Below are 20,618 nucleotides of genomic sequence, written 5' to 3' on the forward strand. Positions count from 1 at the left end.
GTCAAAACAGTACGTTCTATATCGTATGTGTGGGGGTAGTACGAATAGATTTCGGACGTACGGCATACGCCATGTTTTATTGTCATGTGACTCGTATGCTCTTTGACGCATTAAAAACGACCTGGCGTAATAATTTATCCACGAGAAATTCATTTATCTGCACTTATATTTATAAAACGGACGCCGTCTTCGAAGTTTTCCTCTATTTTTATTTGATTAACTTGAAATTTGAGCGTTGCTCAGCACCCGTTGCATCATGGGATAGATAAGTGTCCATCACAAATCTCGGCAGACGTAGTAGACCCTCCTGGTATTTCTCGCCTACTGTGCATATTGAGGTTTCGGACATACTACTCGTGTCTCATTTTCACCTACTATGTAGAAAGGAAGTGGATGAACGGCACGTGTGTACAAGCGCAAGGGGTTATGGGTAATATTGGGCTCAATTAAATTTAAAAAGTGGTTTTATCTGGAAAACGTTGGCAGAACATTATCAACAGACTATAATTTAGTATGCACTAACCGTAATCCTGCAAACTATCTGTAACGTTATGGAGGAACATTTCGCATTGATATTCATGCAATTACAAGATGCTTTCATCCAAAGTGACTTACACTCTCAATGACCCTTTGCATTGCTTTATCAGCTGAGCCACGCGAACAAATAATACCGTACCGCCTTTGCAGCACAAGGAATTGTGGGTAATATTATATACTCTTTAATATCTGAAAATCTCTGTGAAGGAAACGTTTGGCTCACTATTGTTTAATATGCTCGTCTGTAATCCTACGGTAATGCCCTTTTGCTATTTAAGAAATACAATGTGCAAATCGTAACGCCTCTATTGTGTTGATTTCTGTTGTGGGGATTGCTTTTTCCCACTCTTGTCAAAATATACAACGGTTCCCATGGTGAAGAGTTGAGATGCGGTTCAGGGAGCAGAACGCAACCTTTGACCACCTACACATGAAATCCTAGAAACACACACACACACACACACTATTTGGTGTAAGAGCCTACACGGATGCTTTTGAGCATGTTCAGCGCATCCACAGAGAGGGAGAAAACACATACATCATCCTCCGCTGTGTTTCCAGTGCTCACTGGTGCCAATGAGCCCTGACCTAAAAAATACACTGATCCCAGCACACTTCATTTGGTGTGACCCGAGTACAGTGTACAGGTTAACCACAGAACGCTTTGAGCGAGGCGTGTCTGAAAACACATGATGGTCGGCTGGACATGTATGTGGGTGCGTGCATGAGATACAAAAGTGTGAATGTTTGGAATCAGTGTGTGTGTGTGTACGGTGGAGGCCTCTGATTCTGTCAAAAGTGTTTTTGTAGACGAGTGTTATCAGTTGTTTTGTTACCTTCAGCTTGACACTTCCTTGAACTTCAGTAGATGTGCTGTATATGAGATAAACAGATTACAGAGTAACATTTATCGTCAATACAAAACTACAAGGAATTGAAACGATCAATAAGGCCAAAGAAATTAAATAATGAATGTGTAGGAACCAGGACAGATAAAATGTTGAAGTAAAAAAAAGAGAGACAGTGTTTACAAACCCGCATGTCGATCCAAACCCGTATGACCCATTCTCAAATGGGAAAAATGATCATGCAGGTATTTTTCATTCCATGAACACGGCGTGTTTGACCTCCTAACCGACTAGAAAAGCACAACAGAACCAGCGATAAACAAACAGAAATCAAAATTGATAAAATAATTATTACAATTTGAAAACGGTGACATGAAATTTCTTTTGATGAAAAATCCAGGCGAAGATCTTTTGTGATTTGTAAGTGTATTTGAATGACATGTGAAGACATATGAAAGATCATAACATAAGGGTCAAACACATGGCCGGAATGAAAAGAGATTTGTGCTCTTACTGTACATTACTGATAGAATGAAAATGTTCTGGTTTTCAGTCAACGTCTTATCGTTCTGAAGAAGATCTTAATCTAATGCTTTGCTATAAGTTAAAAAAAATGACATTTTAGCACATTAACACATTTGATATTTCATCAGAAAAAAACTGAAGAAAAATATTGATGACTCAACCTGCACTAAACATATTTTTATCCAATCTGACTAAAACCAAAACTGCAGCAAATCATTCGTTGCTGTTATTTAGGCCTATTGACTGCTTAAACCAAATACAGTTTGTACCTCTGCAACTTTCCTTTTAATATACAAAAGTAGAAATGAAAAAATAACTCGTGAACTCATTTACCTGGAGGTCTACCTTAACGCATAACATTTCGTTTTGAAAAACATACAATAATATTTTTTATAATCTTTAAAGCTTGAAATTACATTTTGCCAAAATACTAATTTCTTCCATAACAAAACTTGTGAACGTTATGAATATTTGACATCATTCCTAAATATATGTAGATCAAAATAATGATTGCGTTGATCTACCGACAGCACATGAAAAGTCAGTCAGCAAGTAGGAAAAAGTTTAAAGGGACCGTTCACCCACAAATGAAAATTCTGTCATGAATGACTCACTCACTCTCTGGTTCTGTACGAATGTCTTTGTTTGGTTGAACACAGAGAAAGAAATTTGGAAGAATGGTTGTAACCAAAAAGTTCTTGGCAACCATTGACTCCCATAGTAGGAAAAATGACAATGGCAGTCAAAAGTGTAACAGAACTGTTTGCTTTCGTACATTCTTCTGAATATCTTCTTTTGTATTCAACAGAAAAAAACAAGTATTTTTCCTACTTTGGCAGTCAAAGGGTTAAAGAACTGTCTGGTTATAAGCATTCTTCTAAATATCTCTCTCTGTGTTCATCAGAACAAAGACATTTATACAGATTTGGAACAACCGGAAGGTGAGTAAACAATGACAGAATTGTTATTTTTGGGTGAACCGTCCCTTTAATTTCACAACTAGAACTGATGATGACTGTGGAAAGGGATAAATAATATCCCTGCGAGTGGAACTCGTGCCAGATCCAGACAGAAGCGTCCGGTTAGACGGGGGTCGCTCCGAGCCTGGTGAGGTGGTAACCCAAACCTGAGGAATGAAAGAGTGATGGAAAGTTTGTGCAGGAGGAGAGGAGTGTGTGAGAAGGCCAAGCAGTTGTTTGTCACGGGGTTTGTGGGTGATTGGGGTTGTGTGTGTGTGAGTGAAAGAGGTGGGAGGGGCTTGTTACGCTTATATGATTTACTCTTACTTCTCACAGGTTTATGAAACATATAAATACAAAACTTGCTTGACAGATGTTAATTTATAAGCTCATGATAATGAATCGTCTTCATGCAACATTTGTAACATGTAGATGAAGAAATCATTAACACATGCAGCCTGCAGGCGAGAAAATCACACAAGCGTTTCTTGTAACTGATGTTGCTTAACAATGCTTTTTTATGCTCTTTAAAATCAAACAATTGCATTCATCAACATATTAATGTTAAACAGTAAACAATATTTCATTATTTTAACATGAGTTAACTACATAACATCAACTAACAATAAACAGTACAGTTCGCATTTAATCCTTATTTTAATATTTACTTGTATGTGACCCTGGACCACAAAACCAGTCTTAAGAAGCTCGGGAACATTTTTAGTAAAAGACAAAAATACATTGTATGGATCAAAATGATCAATTTTTCTTTTATGCCAAAAATCACAGGATATCAAGTAAAGATCAAGTAAAGTGTCCTACCGTAAATGTATGAATTTTTAATTTTGTGAGTAATATGCAATGGTAAGGACTTGATTTAGACAACTTTGAAAGCGATATTCTCAATATTTAGATTGTTTTTGCAACCTCAGATTCCAGATTTTTAAATAGTAGTATCACGGCCAAATATTGTCCGATCCTAACAAAGCATACATCAATGGAAAGCTTATTTATTCAGATTTCAGATGATATATAAATCTCAATTTCGAAAAATGTACCCTTAAGACTGGTTTTGTTGTCCAGGGTCACATGTTATTTTATCTGTTCACATTAATCAGAATAACAGATACAACATGAACATCTGTATTTGTGGTAATTGATATTAACAAATAACTCAATGTTTTTTTACAAAAGCTTGTATGATATGAACGCAAATCTATTGCAATTTATAATTTTATACTTCACATTTATTCATTCGGCCAACGCTTATCCAAAGCGACTTACGTTAAGTATGAGAGCATGACACATTTTGTCAACACGCTAACCAGAACGTCTAATGTTGACAATTATATCATATTTCAATAAAACATAAGTAAACATTAACAAAGAACCGAACCTCTGAGAGATAAACCAACGGACTTGGAGTTACGTGTTAGCGAGAGTTGACATTTTGTCAAACGCAAGAAGTGTTTTCCCAAGCCGTTTGTAAAGTCTCTATTAGGGAATGTCTGAGAAATGAAGCCTGAAATCACACCATTCCGCCCCTGACCGGCCAATTGTCTGCCAGCTGGAGAAGAAAGTGAGCGCGAATCGTGAAATCAAATTTGCGAAATCGGTCAAGATCTGCGTGCGTCTGAAGGGAAATTGGAAAAGCAAGTGTGACCTCGGAGTTTATTTACGCTTTGGCAGTCTCAATTAAACGGTAATTGCACGAGAGGAAGAAATCTCTCAAGCCTTTAATGAAGCCCCCCATCATCTGCATCTCTGTTAAATGCAGACGTGTGTCTGTTTGTGTGCGAATACACACTCCGTACTCGTCGGTGCCTTGACTCCACACAGGTTGTTTGGAATTCTCCATCTGGAATCTCTCATTGGACCGGCAGGCTGGTTTCTACAGTAACCGTACACCCGGCAACTGAGAATTCTGGAATGCAAAAACATGGGGTGAGATGCAGAGATAGAGAGATCATCAGCTTGATTTATGAGGGTTTGGACAAGAATTATGATTCCATTAAAGCCTACAGTACATACCAGTCTGTGGTTGTTTTCAAAAGCGGCCTGTTGTGAATCACTGCCAAAATACACGTCAAAAAAAGTCGCTGCATTTTGGACTCGTATTTACCGTAGTGACAAATAATTATACTAAAATGAATTAAAAATAAGTTTATTTCATGCTAAATACACTGCAACCCATTTGCATCTTATGTACTTGATGAAAATACGCTGCGATTGTATTTGTGGTAAACTTAATTGTTATACTTCAAGTCTGCTAAATTGAAACAACTAATTTTGCACTAAATGTACTTTAATTGTGCAGAAATAGTGCTGATGTCCAACTAAAGATACATTTAAGTGTATTTCATTGTGCTAAAGTGGAACTATTGCAAGTATGCTTCAGATACACTTTAAATATCTTGCATTGAAAGATGGATTTTATTATAAAAATCATTATCAAAAGTGATATTAGAACACATTTTTATTTAAACACAAGTTTAATATGAAGAAAGCACATTAGTTCTCCAAATAACATTAATTATAATTGTATATCAGTAAGTCATGTCAGTAATTATCTTAATACATTTAAACTATACTTGGCATGAAATATATTAAGTTGAAATGAACTGTCAGGGGATAGTTCACCCAAAAATAATCTTCATATCATTTCAAACCTGTATGTGACTTTTTTTCATTGGAACACTAAAGAAGATATTTTAAGAAATGTCTTTGGATTTGCAATCATACAACGGAAGTCAGTGTTGTTTGGTTACAAACGTTCTTCAAAAAATCTTCTTTTGTGTTTTGAAGAAGAACGTTTTTTAATGACATGAGGATGAATAATTGAATAACTCAAAATTTGGGGGTATACCATCACTTTGATAAATATTTTTATGTTCATAATTTGTTTGTCGTTTCTAGTAAATTGAGTTAAATAATTCAAAATATCATTTACACAAAAATATTTTAAGAGATGTAACTAGATGATTTTTTTGTTGAAAAGCAGCAATTGGTTGAAAATGTATTTAAAACGCATTTAATTATTCATTCTATTAAATAAGTACAAAACATTCCACATGTGTTTAAAACAGTCCTCTTAATATACCCTGATTTACAACGTTAAGCTCATATGATTTATAAATTGAGCTGTCGGGTACAATTTGGGGAAAAATGCCAGTTTAATACCGTTTCCTGCAATGTTATGCTTTGAACAAAGATGGGGATAGATAGGCAAAAAATTAAGAAACTGCAGCTTTCAATGTCACTTCAGATAGCCTGATCTGTTTTTTATAAAACTATGGTTTAACATCGGATACCATCATAAGACTTTTCTGTATAAATTGATAATATCATATACCATTGAACCAAAATTCCCATTTCAGATACAAACCATGCAAACAAAATAAAACAGCAGTCTTATCACAACCACAAACAGTGGTACAATATTGTTTGTTAGGGGTTATAAGACCAAACACAAGCCTGCACGCCACTGCATAAGGAAAAATTCCATTCCCAAACCAATGCCAGTCCAGTGTGTCTTAGATACACATCTCTTGGCCGGTGTCCACGGCTCTTAGCACTAAGCTAATAGGAGCGTTCCTTTTATCATGATACAGGAACGTGATACAGAGACAGAAATGTGGGGCACGAGTAGCCTGCGCTGCTCTTGTGAACCCGAACACCTGCCGTCACTCTTGAGCAGCCAATGCCCATGCTAAATTAAGCATAATGTCATTGTAAAGAAGCTGGATTTGAACTTGACCTTTGCTTTTGATTTCTCAAAATGCACATGATTAAATAGATTCTTGACAAACTTCCTATAGAAACAACATGTCAACATTTTCTCCAACGGTGGGTTCTTTTCTTACCGAGAAGCCATAAAAATATGATGTTGACGACATCAAAAATTCAAGAGGGCTGTTCGGCATTTGGGGTAACGTCTAATTTAAAGAGTCATAACCGGGACGAAGGTCTTTGAATTATGTTTGTTAGGTTTAAAACAGATGTGCACCCCGGCATGACGTAAGCGTGTATAAAGTCTTACATGTACTTACATGTGCAGCAGGTGAAGGGCAGGTCAGTGTGTTCATTCTGTGGGGCTGTTGATAATGTCTCACTGGAGTCTCATAACGACGCTGTAATGAAATGAGTGAAATCCACTCGACTGGCAAAGATCAGCTTCAGGACTCGTAAATGAAAGAAGGGACATAATTGAAATAAATGAGGAATGACTATGAAGGACAAGCCGATGAAACGCGAAGTCACCCGGACCGTTTGGAACACTAAGGAATGGGACTTTTTCTCCGTTGGGAATGTGGTCCTGTAACTAGATTTTGTGAGTTCCAATGTTTGACAGTTGTCAATATTAAATGAAATATTCGATAATACGTCGTTTTTTAAAGCGGCCGTGCAACGGTGTTTCATGCATTCTCACTTCTTAACAATGTTAAACTCATGCCTGACATGGTCAACTTGTCAAAAAAACCGAGTTGGGCGTATTACGTAGTACTTCTGAGCTTGATACACTCCCCCAGCAAAAGTTTTTTTCGAACATATAAAACTGTTTTGTAATCACTAGTATTGGACAATTCTCCTGGAAAAGCACGCGACACGCCCAGAGCAGGAGAAGGAGCATGCATCACTTTCACTTGTGTGCAGGAGATAGAGAGAGAGCGCATATATTTGCGAAGTTCAGGTCTTTGTTTGTTCCATGTGGATGATAAATGTTATATAAACTGTGGATGTAACGCTGCATTCGGAGATCGTTTGAAACAGATATATGTCTAATAAAGCTTAAAGATGCGGGTCATGAACCTCATGCGGTGAGTGAAACCAATGTCTGTGTTTTGTTGACAGTGGGTGCACACGTGTAAGGCTGTATCTATCTTTTTTAAATATGATCAAACTAAATACTCTTCGAAGATACGAGTATGCAATACTACTCTATAGGTACTCAAGATTAATATGAGATTGACAGAAACCCTGTGTGTTTCCCCCTGCTTTAATAGGGAGTTATGTATCGCTCAACATAGGCACACGTATGGGAGATCTTAGGCAATGCAGTATCTGTACTCAGGTCAAAATATACATTTTTGAGGTTAATTTAAAACAACAGTTGGGTTTGTCCATATTTTACTCAACCATGGGTTAAATCAACCCAAGCATAGATATCTTTGACATAAAGCACTTAAAAAGCAATTCTCTCATTTCTTTTCAAATGTTATCTTTTTAATCTATAACCACTTTACATCTGTTTCTCCTCTTACAGAAAACACAAATTTCACATTTCTCACATAATCCCATGGGTTTCACTTATGACTTGACATGAAATTCACACTCAAATATTCCAAAACCACCTTTCACGTGTGATTTTGCACATGTGAAATTCATGCCTTTTTTCAGTAAGGCGCTCCCATCTGTGGGTTAATTAAACTGAGAAACTCTCTCCAGATATGCAAACATTTTAATTCCCAAAGAAGATTTCCCAAGTACGTAAATTAGGCTGTAATAACTCCAGCGCAGTCTTCCATAGCTTCATTGGGAGGAAAATGAATTACAGCCAATCAACAAGAGTAATTATCAGTAATGGCAGATAAGTACACTCACTTAGACATCACTATAATGCACTTGCGTATGGAGCTATAAGATTCTACAAGAGTACGACGGATACAGGACACAATCACATTAACCTCAATATTTAAATATAACATTTTAGTCTTTGACTCTAGTAAAAAGATATTAAAACACACAAAGGCATTCATTTGTGGTATGCATATGTGGTATTTATGTATCATGTTAACATATGCTGACCAATATTCTGGGAAAACAAAAAATGCTACAAATCAAATATTATTAAAGGTTAAAAAAGTAAAAAAAAGTCATTCAAAAAACATTTAAAGAAAATATATATGAAAAAATTAAATAAAAAATCAACAGATGCAAACACAAAATTTGCCCAAATTTTTGCAAATTATCAATTCATGATTAGAGTAACATAGGACTATCAAGTAAAAATGACAAAATTACAGATAAAAGACACAAAACTTCATGTATCCTGTTCACAGAGTTTAGACAGACAGCAACTTAAGCTTCAAACTGGCCATTTTACTACAAAGCCTTTGATTTCCGATCTGTACAAATGTGCGAGAACTGATCATAAAGTGACGTTTGGCAAAAACTGTGTTCCTTTTTAAATCGCTTCTCTGGTTTGACTGTCCGTGTTTCTTCTAACTGCGACTGCTCATTGCACCTAGTGGGCAGCATTTCAAACGGCACCCAACAGGATTACGATAAAACCAACAGTTACTGGAAGGAAAACAAATGGCGGGAATGTTAAGAACTTAGATAAAAGGAGAAAAGTGACGACGAAAGTCGACACTTTGATATGGGATCAGCTGTCGTCCCCTAACCTTCGCCATCCTGCTGGTTTCATTCCACAAGCTTTGAATAAATTAATAAGGGTGGTCAACAATGTTTAGGATTTCTTCACTGATTATAAACAATCGCAAGGTTAATGGAGTGTTTTGGGACAACGACTCTGTAGTAAATATAGAGTAACATCCGAGGCGGGACGATAAAACATTTAAAGATCCAGAGGACACATTGTGTTTTTCAATCACAAGAAAACTCTGTGGGAGGTCAAGTTAGCGTAAGGCACCCGATATATCAACAAACAACACCCTGGAGACAATCGTAAAGCAAATGGTCATATGAATAAAAAAATAAAATTGGTCGAAATCATATCGCAGGAAACAATTGATATGTTATAAAAAAGCAATCACACAACCACGAAGAGTAAACTTTACAGGCATTGGCCATACCAAGCACATGACAACACCATACACACATTTATGCATCGTAAACGAAATACGTACATATATACAAACAAACCCCACGTGCATTATTGCAACTGTACGAATGAACGTTTGAAATTAAACCGGTTTAATGTTCAGAGCTGTGCACAGACCTCCCATCTCACTTATTTATAAAAATATTAAAACAATCGTATAAAATGCCTGACATCCTAAACTAACCACAAACTAAACTAGCGAACTCAATTTTAGTATGCTAATGTTCACATTAATGAAACCAGTTGACAGTCTCCGTATGAACTCTGAAGTTCACAATCAAACCCAATTCTTCTTTAGATGGCACCGATCATTGAGTTCTTCTGTCGGGGATCTGAGTACTGTTCATCACCGTACGGCCCGTAGCGATCGGGATTAGCCGTGCGATAGCTCCCTTGGCTCAGTGTTTCATATCTCGGTGGCGCTCGGGCACCTGGATTGGGAGACGGAGGGAGATCTTGCCTGACGGGAGCCTTCTGGAGTGATTGAGATGAAGGGTAGAAAGCGCCCGGACCGTCGACACGTGGTACAGGCAAACGGGCTGAGCGAGAAGGATAGCCATCTTGATAGGGGTACTCGTAAGACGGGGATGAGTAATGACCTTGATCTCTCTGACCTGCCCAGTTTTGGTTGGCTTGGTCATCCACTGGCATTTTCCTGGAAAACAGATTAGAGAGAGGGTAAGATCAGTGTGTTTGTAAATAGAATTCTGTGAAATTAAGAGCTGTAAAGGCCAAAGAAATTGATAAATATATGAATAAAGCAAAGGTCTCTACAAGCCAACAAGAATAAATGGAACTCATCTAGAGATTAAAGTTAATGGATGCTATTAAAAAGAAGAAATGCATTTGAGTCACTGACACGCATCCATTAACTTTCTTAACATCAATATCAAGGCTTTAGGTCAATGTTATATGAATGCAGAAGAGAAATGTTATTCTAGGTAGTCTGACTGAAGTTTTTAACCATTATAAACAAACTTCACAAAGTCTCCCGTTCAATATAAGTTCAAAACCATCTTTTATGCGCTGTACCTTTTTTGCAAGATTTAAAGGTATAGTTCACCCAAAAGGAATGTTATTTTATATTTTTTTTAATCCTAATGTCATTTCAAACTTATCTGACTTTCTTTCTTCCGCAGAACACAAAAGAAGATATTTTGAAGAACGTCCCAGTTGACCGCCATTGAACGAACACAAAACCACTGGACTTCTTTTGTGATCCACAGAAGAATGAGTCATGTACAGGTTTTGAATCACATGAGGATGAATAAATAAATACAAAACTCAATGAACTATCCCTTTAAATGTAAACAATGGGTTACAATCTTTATTATTCATCCAAGTACTGCATCCATCTATTGTCTATCAAACCTCCGGTGACCGCTAAAAAATGAACACTAGGACATTACATCAAATCCTGTGTTTAACAGGCCAGAACTGTGGAAACTGTGTGTGTGAAGAGCTCGTTTGATGTTTAATAAAAGTTCATTCCAAAGCACAACTGTAGTCTGTTCACCATTTCACCTGTCACAGAAATATTCAAACAGAAAAGTGTGTACTGTATTGTGATGTGTGTGTGTGTGTGTATTATCCGTCAGCAGTGTATGTAGTGCGTCTGTCAACGCCGACCACCCAGGAACTGAAACTCAGCAGTGCAAAGACAGTGTGTGTGTGTGTGTGTGTGTGTGTGTGTGTGTGTTAAATGCTGGTAACAGATAAATCCCAAACACACCCAGACTAAAGGCTCCAGACTAATATTACAAAGTAACTATTGTGCTTTCAACAGCAGTGCATTTCATTTTGTTTTTACCGAGCCTCTATAATGACAGCGCTCATAATTCAAGTGCCTCTATGAAGAGTAATGTAATGTTTACTGTAAACTAATGGTTAATTGTTGTCGATTAACAGGAGTGAATGTTTGTAAGACCTCTGGGAATGCACCCTTCAAAGATTTAACTCATAAGATAAGACCTTATGATTATTATCTTTTCCAGTAGTTCAACATTATACATTTTTATGATGTTATGTACCCACTACGATATTCACAAAACATTACACACACTACTTGTAAGCTACACTATATAGTATACTGCATATACTGTACATGTCATTTGTCCACTTGAAGGGGCAAAATACCAGATTTCAAATGTTCGTCATAGTGGCATGAAAATATAATCAAGATATCTATTGACATAAAAATAATACTCATAAAATATCTTGTTAGTTCAGACAAAAACTCAAATTTATCGTTTTTTTACTCACCAGTGACATTTTTTCGTGAGTAGAACCATAAAGAAGCTTGTTTGGTAAATCCGCAGCCCTCTCCCCTTTATATAATGGAAGTCTATGGGGTCCACCTGTCTAAGAGTCCCAAATGCACATAATTCCAAAAAGCGGCTCCTGGCGACATGTTGACGTTTAAGTGACTCGTTCAATAATTTAAAATTTTGAATAATATTTACCATACTGTACAGCCTCAACACTCCCTTTCTGCAGGTGGCGCTTAACGTACCAGACATACCAAATACTACAAGAAGAAGATTGCGATTGTGTGCAGAGGCTGCACTTTATGGCTAATATTATTGAAAATGACGTTCAGTTTTATGAAATATGAAGTGAGTCGCTTCACGAAAAGTCAACATGTCACCAGGAGCTGCTTTTTGGAATGATGTCCTTTAGGAACTCTTAGACCCCATAGACTCCCATGATATGACGCAGAGAGGGCTGCGGATTTACTAACAATCTTCTCAATGGTTCTACTCAAGAAAAAATGTTGCCTACATCTCGGAGTAAATAAACGGCAAATTGGAGTTTTGGGCTGAACTATCCCTTTAAACAAGTGCAAAACCACCAGCTATGATGTTAGTGTCAACCAGATAAGCGGAATAATTTACTGTGTGTAGCATTAACACAATATCAAGACTATCCCGGTATATCACAATATCAAGACCAGTTATCTGAAACAATAACATTTCAGTAACTGAAAGGAAATTTAATATTAATTGAAAACTGTGAACTAAATAAAAACGGTGTCCTTAAAAGTAAATTGAGAGTTTAAGACAAAGCACTAAAATTATTAAAAAAAAAAGCTTTACAAAAAAAAAGAATTAAAAAAATGTACGTATGCAGTTACATAAATATAAATAAATATAAATACGAATGAAAAAAAGCACATAACAAAATGACTAAAAATAAACTAACATGAAGTCAAAAAATTATAATAAAAATGATCTTTATAAAGTAAAACCTGTAGCTAATCAAAATAAAACTGAAAATAGAACTCTAATAAGTCTGGTTTAAACACGAGTATGTAATTTATAACCTGTTAACTGTAAAATATACTATACATAATTCATCCCCCATATACACTAGAATAAACGCCACACCTCATGTAGATTACAGTGTGAGATAAACACAGAGGTTAGCGTGCTAGATGAGCCGTGATGAGGAGAGTGATGGGTTACAGACTTCTCCAGCAGCTGAGGATTAAACCAGACTTAAACACACTCCGCTGCATCTCCGCTGGGACGCACACAAACAAGTGTGTAACACTCGCTGCGGCGGTACCCTACAGCTGACCCCGTGATCCAGCGACCCACAGGCTCAGGGTCACAGCTGAGAGAGCGTGTGTGAGATCCAGATGTGTTAGCAATGACGTGTGTGTGGCTAAAAGTTTTTATACCACATGCGAGTGCAAGTCGGGGTGTCTTTGAATTCACATTTATAACACGTGATGGAGAACCCAAGACGAGTGTGTGTTTGTGTGTGGAGCGGACATGGAACCGTACGGAAGGTGGGTGGTGTGACGTAACGTGCGTGGATAAAAAAAAACAAAGTAAGGTTCAGCCATCCATCTCTCTCACACAAGCACTCATCAACACTCCGGCCGTTGTGTGAGCGAGCTAGCTGTCCGCTAACATATTTTCCGTCTTACAAAGGGGGAGAAATACCAGCGTGCCTCTCTGCACCTGCCCAAGAGGTTCGGAAGGAAATTCTTCCTTGGGCTCCTGATTTGACCTCGACTCGTGTGTCTCCCTCCAGAGACACACACAATGCCAAACAGCTGGTGGTTGACGGGTAACAAAGGAGGGTGTGTTGAATTGTAAGTAACAGGATGAACTTGTGACCAGTCAATAAGTGGAGATGGATTAAGGAATTGACTCAGACTCCAAAAACAAGTTCGGGAAACTACAGTGTGTGTGTGTGTGTGTGTTCGCATCTATAGGCAGAAAAATTATGAATTGGGGTAATTTATACAGTATATACAGAGAGTACGTAGGTAGGTTAGTAGGTAGAAAAAAGAAAGACTTTTGACTTTACTTCAGCAGACAGACAGACAAAGAAAGAAAGAAAGAAAGAAAGACAGACAGACATAAAGACAAAAAGACAGACAGACGGAAAGACAGACAAACAGAAAGACAGATAGACAGACAGACAGACAGACAGAAAGACAGACAGAAAGACAGATAGACAGAAAGACAGACGGAAAGACAGACGGACAGAAAGACGGACAGACAGAAAGACGGACAGACAGACAGACGGAAAGACAGACAGACGGACAGACAGACAGAAAGACGGACAGACAGAAAGGCGGGCAGAAAGACGGACAGACGGAAAGACAGACAGAAAGGCGGACAGACAGAAAGGCGGACAGAAATACGGAAAGACAGACAGAAAGGCAGGTGGATAGACAGAAAGATCGAGTGATATATATATATATATATATAGACTAATGCTGGGGCCACACCAAAAGATTTGATTAAATCTTTAAAATCTTATATACCGATAGTCAATGTACCATCCGGTTTCTTTAAATGCAAGCAAACTAAAGGACCCATTCAACAAAATGTTTATTTAAAAAAAATTAACATACAACTAAATTTAACAAATCGTTTATTTAATACAACTAACAATAAATCATATTACATAAAATAATCATAGTTATATATTATTAGACACTTGCCGAACACAGACCAGAAATTACATGCAGTCCCGGGCACACACGTCAGATAAAATGGTCGATAGACCGACAGATGTAGAGATAGACAGACAGACAGACAGTGACTCAGACAGACAGTTGTGTATATAGCTAGATTTCATGAAGTCAGTTGCATACTCTCGGCCCATAGGGAAACGGGAGCTGATGCAGGCAGAAAGCAAAATAAAAGACTTTCATTTCCAAACACTGATTTCATTACCTCCACTGTATTTCAAGACAAACAACGTTAAAGCAAAACACAGTCACTGCGCTTTATTTACTCGGAAGCGAAACGGCAGCAGCAGCCAAAACGCAATAAAAAACAGATCGAGATGTCACGGCGCTGAAGAAGCTTTTGCGGCTTTTGTTGGCCAAATGAATGAAGAAAGAAAGACTTTCATGTAGTTACTATTTCAAAACAAAAACGTATAATAAATTAAATAAATAAATTAAGTGATATGTAAAAAAAATAAAACAGTAAAATGTTTTAGTAAACGTTACTCGTAAACGTCTCTCAGTCCACAGTGATACTAAAGGATACTTGAATACATTATTTAAGACACTAGCAAATGCTTCATCAATCAAAGCTTAATGAAAAGAAGTTGTCAGATCGCCACGCGACCCAGGCAGAGGAATTTATTTCTGCAACGTTCACGCGACGTCACGTTTCCAGCAGCCATACGGTTATCAGTCCTGAGCTTTAACCACTAAGCCGCCACCCCATCGAGATCACGCGAACAGGGATGAGTTGAATTACGCTTCCTACAATGAACACAGCATAAAATCTGTCCCTGCGGCACATGTGATGTGACACACTGTTTAAAGTGATCAGCTTCTGCCCCGAGCAACTTCTCCAAAAGACCAAAACAAGCACTTCTGCTCCCACTGAATCACACACACACACAGAGAGAGAATATATGCTAATGTAAAGAGGGGGAATCATTTGAAAGGAAATGGGCTTGAATGAGCGCCCTAGGGAACTGCGGCACAAAGTTCACCCCTGAAAAATGTATTTAATTTCATTTAAATGGTCCGTTCTCATGAATACGTCGGGCTGCGGGGCTTCGCTGCTGTTTCAGGACGAGCTGCGAGTCATGGGGGGGATGAAGTGTTCGGAGTTTGCAAACAACACGAGACGTTAACAATAACAGACCGTATGAGCGAGAGAAACTTTATTTGCTTTTCGTGTTCAGGTGTTGAAGGCCATGAACGTATTTAACAGATCATTTTAAACAATAAAAATCTAGATTAGACAATACTAAAAGATTCACCACCTTTTGATATGTGATGATATATGATAAACTATAAAAATCATTCAGTACTATAGTGTACACCTAAGTACCATAGGTAAGCATTCCAACGAGCCGATTGTTACGAGAATATTGACTAATGTTCCCAAGTGTACTGTTTTCATGAACATGGCACCAAAAACAACTGTTCTGTATGCGGAACAGAGCGTTCCTCGAGTTCAGATGGTCACAGTCGAGTCTTTGGTCATATCTGTGTGTGTGTTCATGTCGAGGAATGATTGAAACACTTAAGCACTGGGACGGGAGCCAGGTTAGCATTCCCAGCCTCCTGTCTGGATCCCAGTCCCCTGGGAGCGGATCAGGTGAATATTCCGGGATGAGAAAAGCTCTCGGAAGGCAAACACTCGAGATTTAATTAGCGGGCTGAAAGAGGATTAGAATGAGTGTGTGTGTGAGAAATGATGTCGCCTTCCTCTTCCTTTGCTTTTTTGCATTGTTGACTGTAAAGCCAAGCACACAACCACAAAACTGAAGAAAACAACCGAAGTGTGCATCTACTTTCAAATCTGAGCGTAGCTATCCTAGATGCTCTCTGATCACATGTTTAGACTCTTCTTAAAGAGATGGTTCACCCAAAAATGAAAATACTTTCACCATTGACTCACTCTGAAGCTGTATTAAATTCTTTGTGTTGTGGAACACAAAAGAAGATATTTTGAAGAATAATTTAAGAATAACTAAACAGTTCTGGGACACCATTGCCTACCATAGTAGTTTTCTTTCTTATGGAACTCAATAGTGCCCCAGAACTGTATGGACAAACATTCTTCTAAAAACCTCCGCGTTTAGTGGAACAACAGAATTAAGAGCGTTTTGTAACAACTAGACAGAATTTTCATTTTTGGGTGAACTGTCCCTTTAAGTCCAGGTATAAAAACGTATTCGAATCCACACCAACGTTGTTTATTCTACAATGCAAAAAAATTCTTAGTAGTTTAGTCTCGTTTTACAATTGTCTGATAATTTAATGCTTCATTTTTTAAAAACATACGTCGTGACACCACACTTTATCAGCTACGGTCTACCTCAGTGTTGAAAATGAAAAATGCAACTTAAATGGGCGTGAACGCTGTGAGAAGACGACTGGGTCACCCAAAAAATGGTCCCCATTGACCGACAACCAGTGATACATCAAGAACGCCAGGAAGGGTGTGGTCTACTGTTAGTCACACAGTGTGCACAAACCAGACTTAAGTAAAAACTGTGAGTTTTTAAAAGCGCAAGGATCAACAGCTGCAAATATTTCTTACACAAAGTACAAAAACAAACAGGTCTTACCTGGGCACAGACGCATACAGCCGATCTACATCATTGTTTCTTGGAGCCATTCTAGGGTCGGGACCTCTGATCTGCAAACAAACAAAGAAAACCAACATCAAATTGTGAAAAGTTTTTATTAGTGACGTCATTTCAGTAGCCCCACCCACAATAAATCACACCTTTTACAATTTCATGATTACAATGAATTAAATCCTATTCATGACTTAAAATACAGAAAGCTGGTGCGGCGGTAATAACTTTAGGTTGATTGTCAGTCTCATATGTCCGCGGTGGGATTCTGGGATTGCCGCGTGTGACAGATGAAGGTTAGAGGCATTATGTAAAGAAGGGAGCTCATTTCCGCCTCCTCCGCGAGGAGAACGGTGGCATTTATCTCATAGAGCCGGTTCTAAACGCCGTGTGACTGCCGCCCCAGTGCACAACCCTGCATGCTAAGTGCCGTCTCTAAACAAAGAGTCTCGCAGGGATCGAATGCCAGGGCACGAGCGCAAGACAGCGACGTGCGTTTGCCGTAAAGGTCACGTTTAGAGATTTAAAAGACGATTGTGGGATTGATAGAGTTCTGCGCGTGCACAATGATCAAAACCATATACAATTCCTCGCTTTTATCAGTTCCTTTCATGCGTTCTTACGTCTGTTCCGACCACACGGGAATCAGTCGAGCCTTTGTTACGGATGACGGTATTTAATGATTCCACGTTTCTGACCAACGTCTATCGGTTTTCACCTTTTTAAAAAAGCCAAAGTTCGATTCTTTTTATTAGAGCTAGCGATTAAGTTTGCTCAAACAACTTTTTCAAGTTAAAATACATAAAAACAGCACCGAACATTTAGCATCTGTCTGTAATTTGTTGTAACCTCCACATTTCCATCTGGACACATTCAGCACATCTCGGAGAAAAATCTCTAGACGTTTATGCGCTGAAATGTTAGCTTGTTACCTCCATAGGGAGGTTTATTACAAAACACACTTTGAATATTCCACCACACTCACGTGTTTCCCCCCACTGGCCGCAGATGTTATCGCGGGCACGTGCGATTGATCTTTACCGGCTAATTAGCATTTTAGGCAGAGGGGACAAGACGTGGGCCCTGCGCCAGGAGCCCGACTCCAACGGAGGGAGAGAGGATTTGAAACGTTGCCACGGCAGACTTGGTGGTCTGGTCTAGCTGAACCACGTGGGTTAAAAAGGATCAACAAAACCTGCTCAACCCTGCTAGACCTCACCAACGGGAAATGGGGGCACCATGGCAACCGAGCTGGCAAAAACTGGCAGTCTTCTCTGCCCTGTTATCAGATGAAATGGCCGTGTGGACACATGAAGGACTTGCGTGCGTTCGTGTTAAGGCAGAAACGTAATGCTGTGCTTGCGACGTGGACCGAGACGGCAAACACTCACAAAGTTTTTCAAATACAAATACGGATGTCATGGGTACAAATGCTGTAGAATAAAACGGATGTATTTACATTAAACAAACACGCATGTGTACAACATGTAGGGCATGATGACCACGTATCAATGAGACTTGGTGAATCAATAACGCAGTGTAACTCATTATCATTCATTATGATAATCATTTATTGCAAATGAACAAATACTGTACAAATTTTCACCTATTTAAATAAGTTTTTCCGATTGTCAATAAGAAAATTCTAGAAATGTCTGTAGCGGAGGGAAGGTTTTTTGGCGAGTAGCGTTGATGGTTAAAAACAAAATTAGATTTTAGTATTCTGCATGTTAAAACTTGATAAAGAAACGATAAGAATTTAAGTGAGAAACATTTTTTTTAATTGTTACATTGTATTATTCATAGTTACATGTTTTTGTGTCTCAAATACGTAAACAAAAAAATCATCTTCAATATCTCAAGTATTTATCATAGACATCAAAGAGATTTTATGTAAAGCAAATGGAAACTTGCTTAAGTCTCATCTGTGTCTCAGAAATCTGATAAATATCTCTGTCATCACGGTTTCAGAAGAGATCTAAACAATGTATCGAACTGAGCTCAGATCTGCCAAGTCTGAATTCAAAGGTCATTATTGACGAACATTTCTGATCAAATTTAGAGAGAAATGTCTGAGACTAGGTTGATACTCGAGTGAAACACAAAAGAGAAGTCTATCAGTCTCCTGAGCAACAAAAAATAAACTCTGCTATGTGTCAAACAAATGTTCCAGTATGAAATTACACTATATACTAAAATAAAATAAATAAAAATATAACATTGTAAACTTAACATAATAATGCTAATATTTATGACCTGTTTGCCTAACCCTTTATTCTATTATTAACAAAAAGAGACAAGAGTTCGGTTTTTCTCAGACATATATCAGTACATCAACCAGACGATTTATAAAAAAGATGTTTGGCTTCCGTCATTACCCGGAGATAAAATGTACAGATGGTCAAACAGGCTACAGGCTGAACAGTGTGATAAGAGCGTTAACTAGATTTACTGATCCAACACACACACCTGAAATCAAAGTATAGTAATGATCCATGTCTTTAAGCTTTTGCATTTACCAAAAACTCATTTTGGAAAAGCGGTTTGGACATCAGTCATGTGCGTGCAAACATGCCGTACATGCAAAAGTACCACCAACATTTGCCTTGCGGGAGTCAATGAAAATCCCTCAGAAACTTTGCTTTTATCATTTTCCGTGTAACGTTGTAGTGTCATTTTTTTCTTTCCTGTTGCTCAGTGGTTAGATCATGGCGCTAGCAACGCCAAGGTCATGGATTCGGTCCCAAAGATTGCACATGCTCCAAACTGATGTATGGTATAATGCAAAGCAAGTCGCTTTGAACAAAAGCATCTGCCAAATGCATAAATGTAAATAAATTCTATTGATTCAGGCTCAGAGTGGAAGTCTCTTGTGAAGGGAATGAGCAGCGAGTGAAGCTTTGCCGTCGGACTTCAACAGGATTCAGACCTAACGCTGCGATTCTCAGCAAACACAAACCGGGCTCAGTGTTTGTCACGGAGCTCAAGCTGTGATCGCTGTGCCTGAAAGCAGCGCTTAGTCACTTTTTCTGCTGAGCGTGTACGTGTGCTCAAACTTCACCAAACAACTCACTGCTTGTTTTTTTTTTAGTTCTTTAAAAAATACACATATATATATATATATATATATATATATATATATATATATATATATATATATATATATAAGAAAGAAAAACTAAAATCCGACTACTCGAACATCCTTAAAAAAAAAACCCAGAAAAAACTCAATGGATAAATATCAATGGAGTCCATTTCTCAGTTTGAATCTATTTTTAAGCTGCTTCACATCCAGATCAACATCAACAATTTCAAACTTTCCTCTTC

General features: G+C 38.0%; 1 protein-coding gene and 1 long non-coding RNA gene across 3 annotated transcripts in view; one reads left to right on the forward strand and one right to left on the reverse strand.

Annotated features, from left to right (window-relative positions):
- The window catches only part of LOC130433522 (uncharacterized), a 25,698-nt gene extending 14,540 nt beyond the window's left edge, over window positions 1-11,158 (forward strand). For both annotated transcript variants that reach the window (XR_008908584.1, XR_008908583.1), the window contains one exon: window positions 10,853-11,158. This is a non-coding gene — a long non-coding RNA (uncharacterized LOC130433522). The remainder of the gene's footprint in view (window positions 1-10,852) is intronic.
- The window catches only part of pard3ba (par-3 family cell polarity regulator beta a), a 112,094-nt gene continuing 100,100 nt past the window's right edge, over window positions 8,625-20,618 (reverse strand). The window contains exons 22-23 of the mRNA XM_056763418.1: window positions 17,280-17,350; window positions 8,625-10,368 (exon numbers count right to left, since the gene is read on the reverse strand). Of these exons, the coding sequence (XP_056619396.1) occupies window positions 10,008-10,368; window positions 17,280-17,350 (432 nt within the window). The 3' untranslated portion in view covers window positions 8,625-10,007. The remainder of the gene's footprint in view (window positions 10,369-17,279; window positions 17,351-20,618) is intronic.

This window comes from Triplophysa dalaica, chromosome 2 (assembly GCF_015846415.1).
Source record: "Triplophysa dalaica isolate WHDGS20190420 chromosome 2, ASM1584641v1, whole genome shotgun sequence".
Lineage (NCBI taxonomy): Eukaryota > Metazoa > Chordata > Actinopteri > Cypriniformes > Nemacheilidae > Triplophysa > Triplophysa dalaica.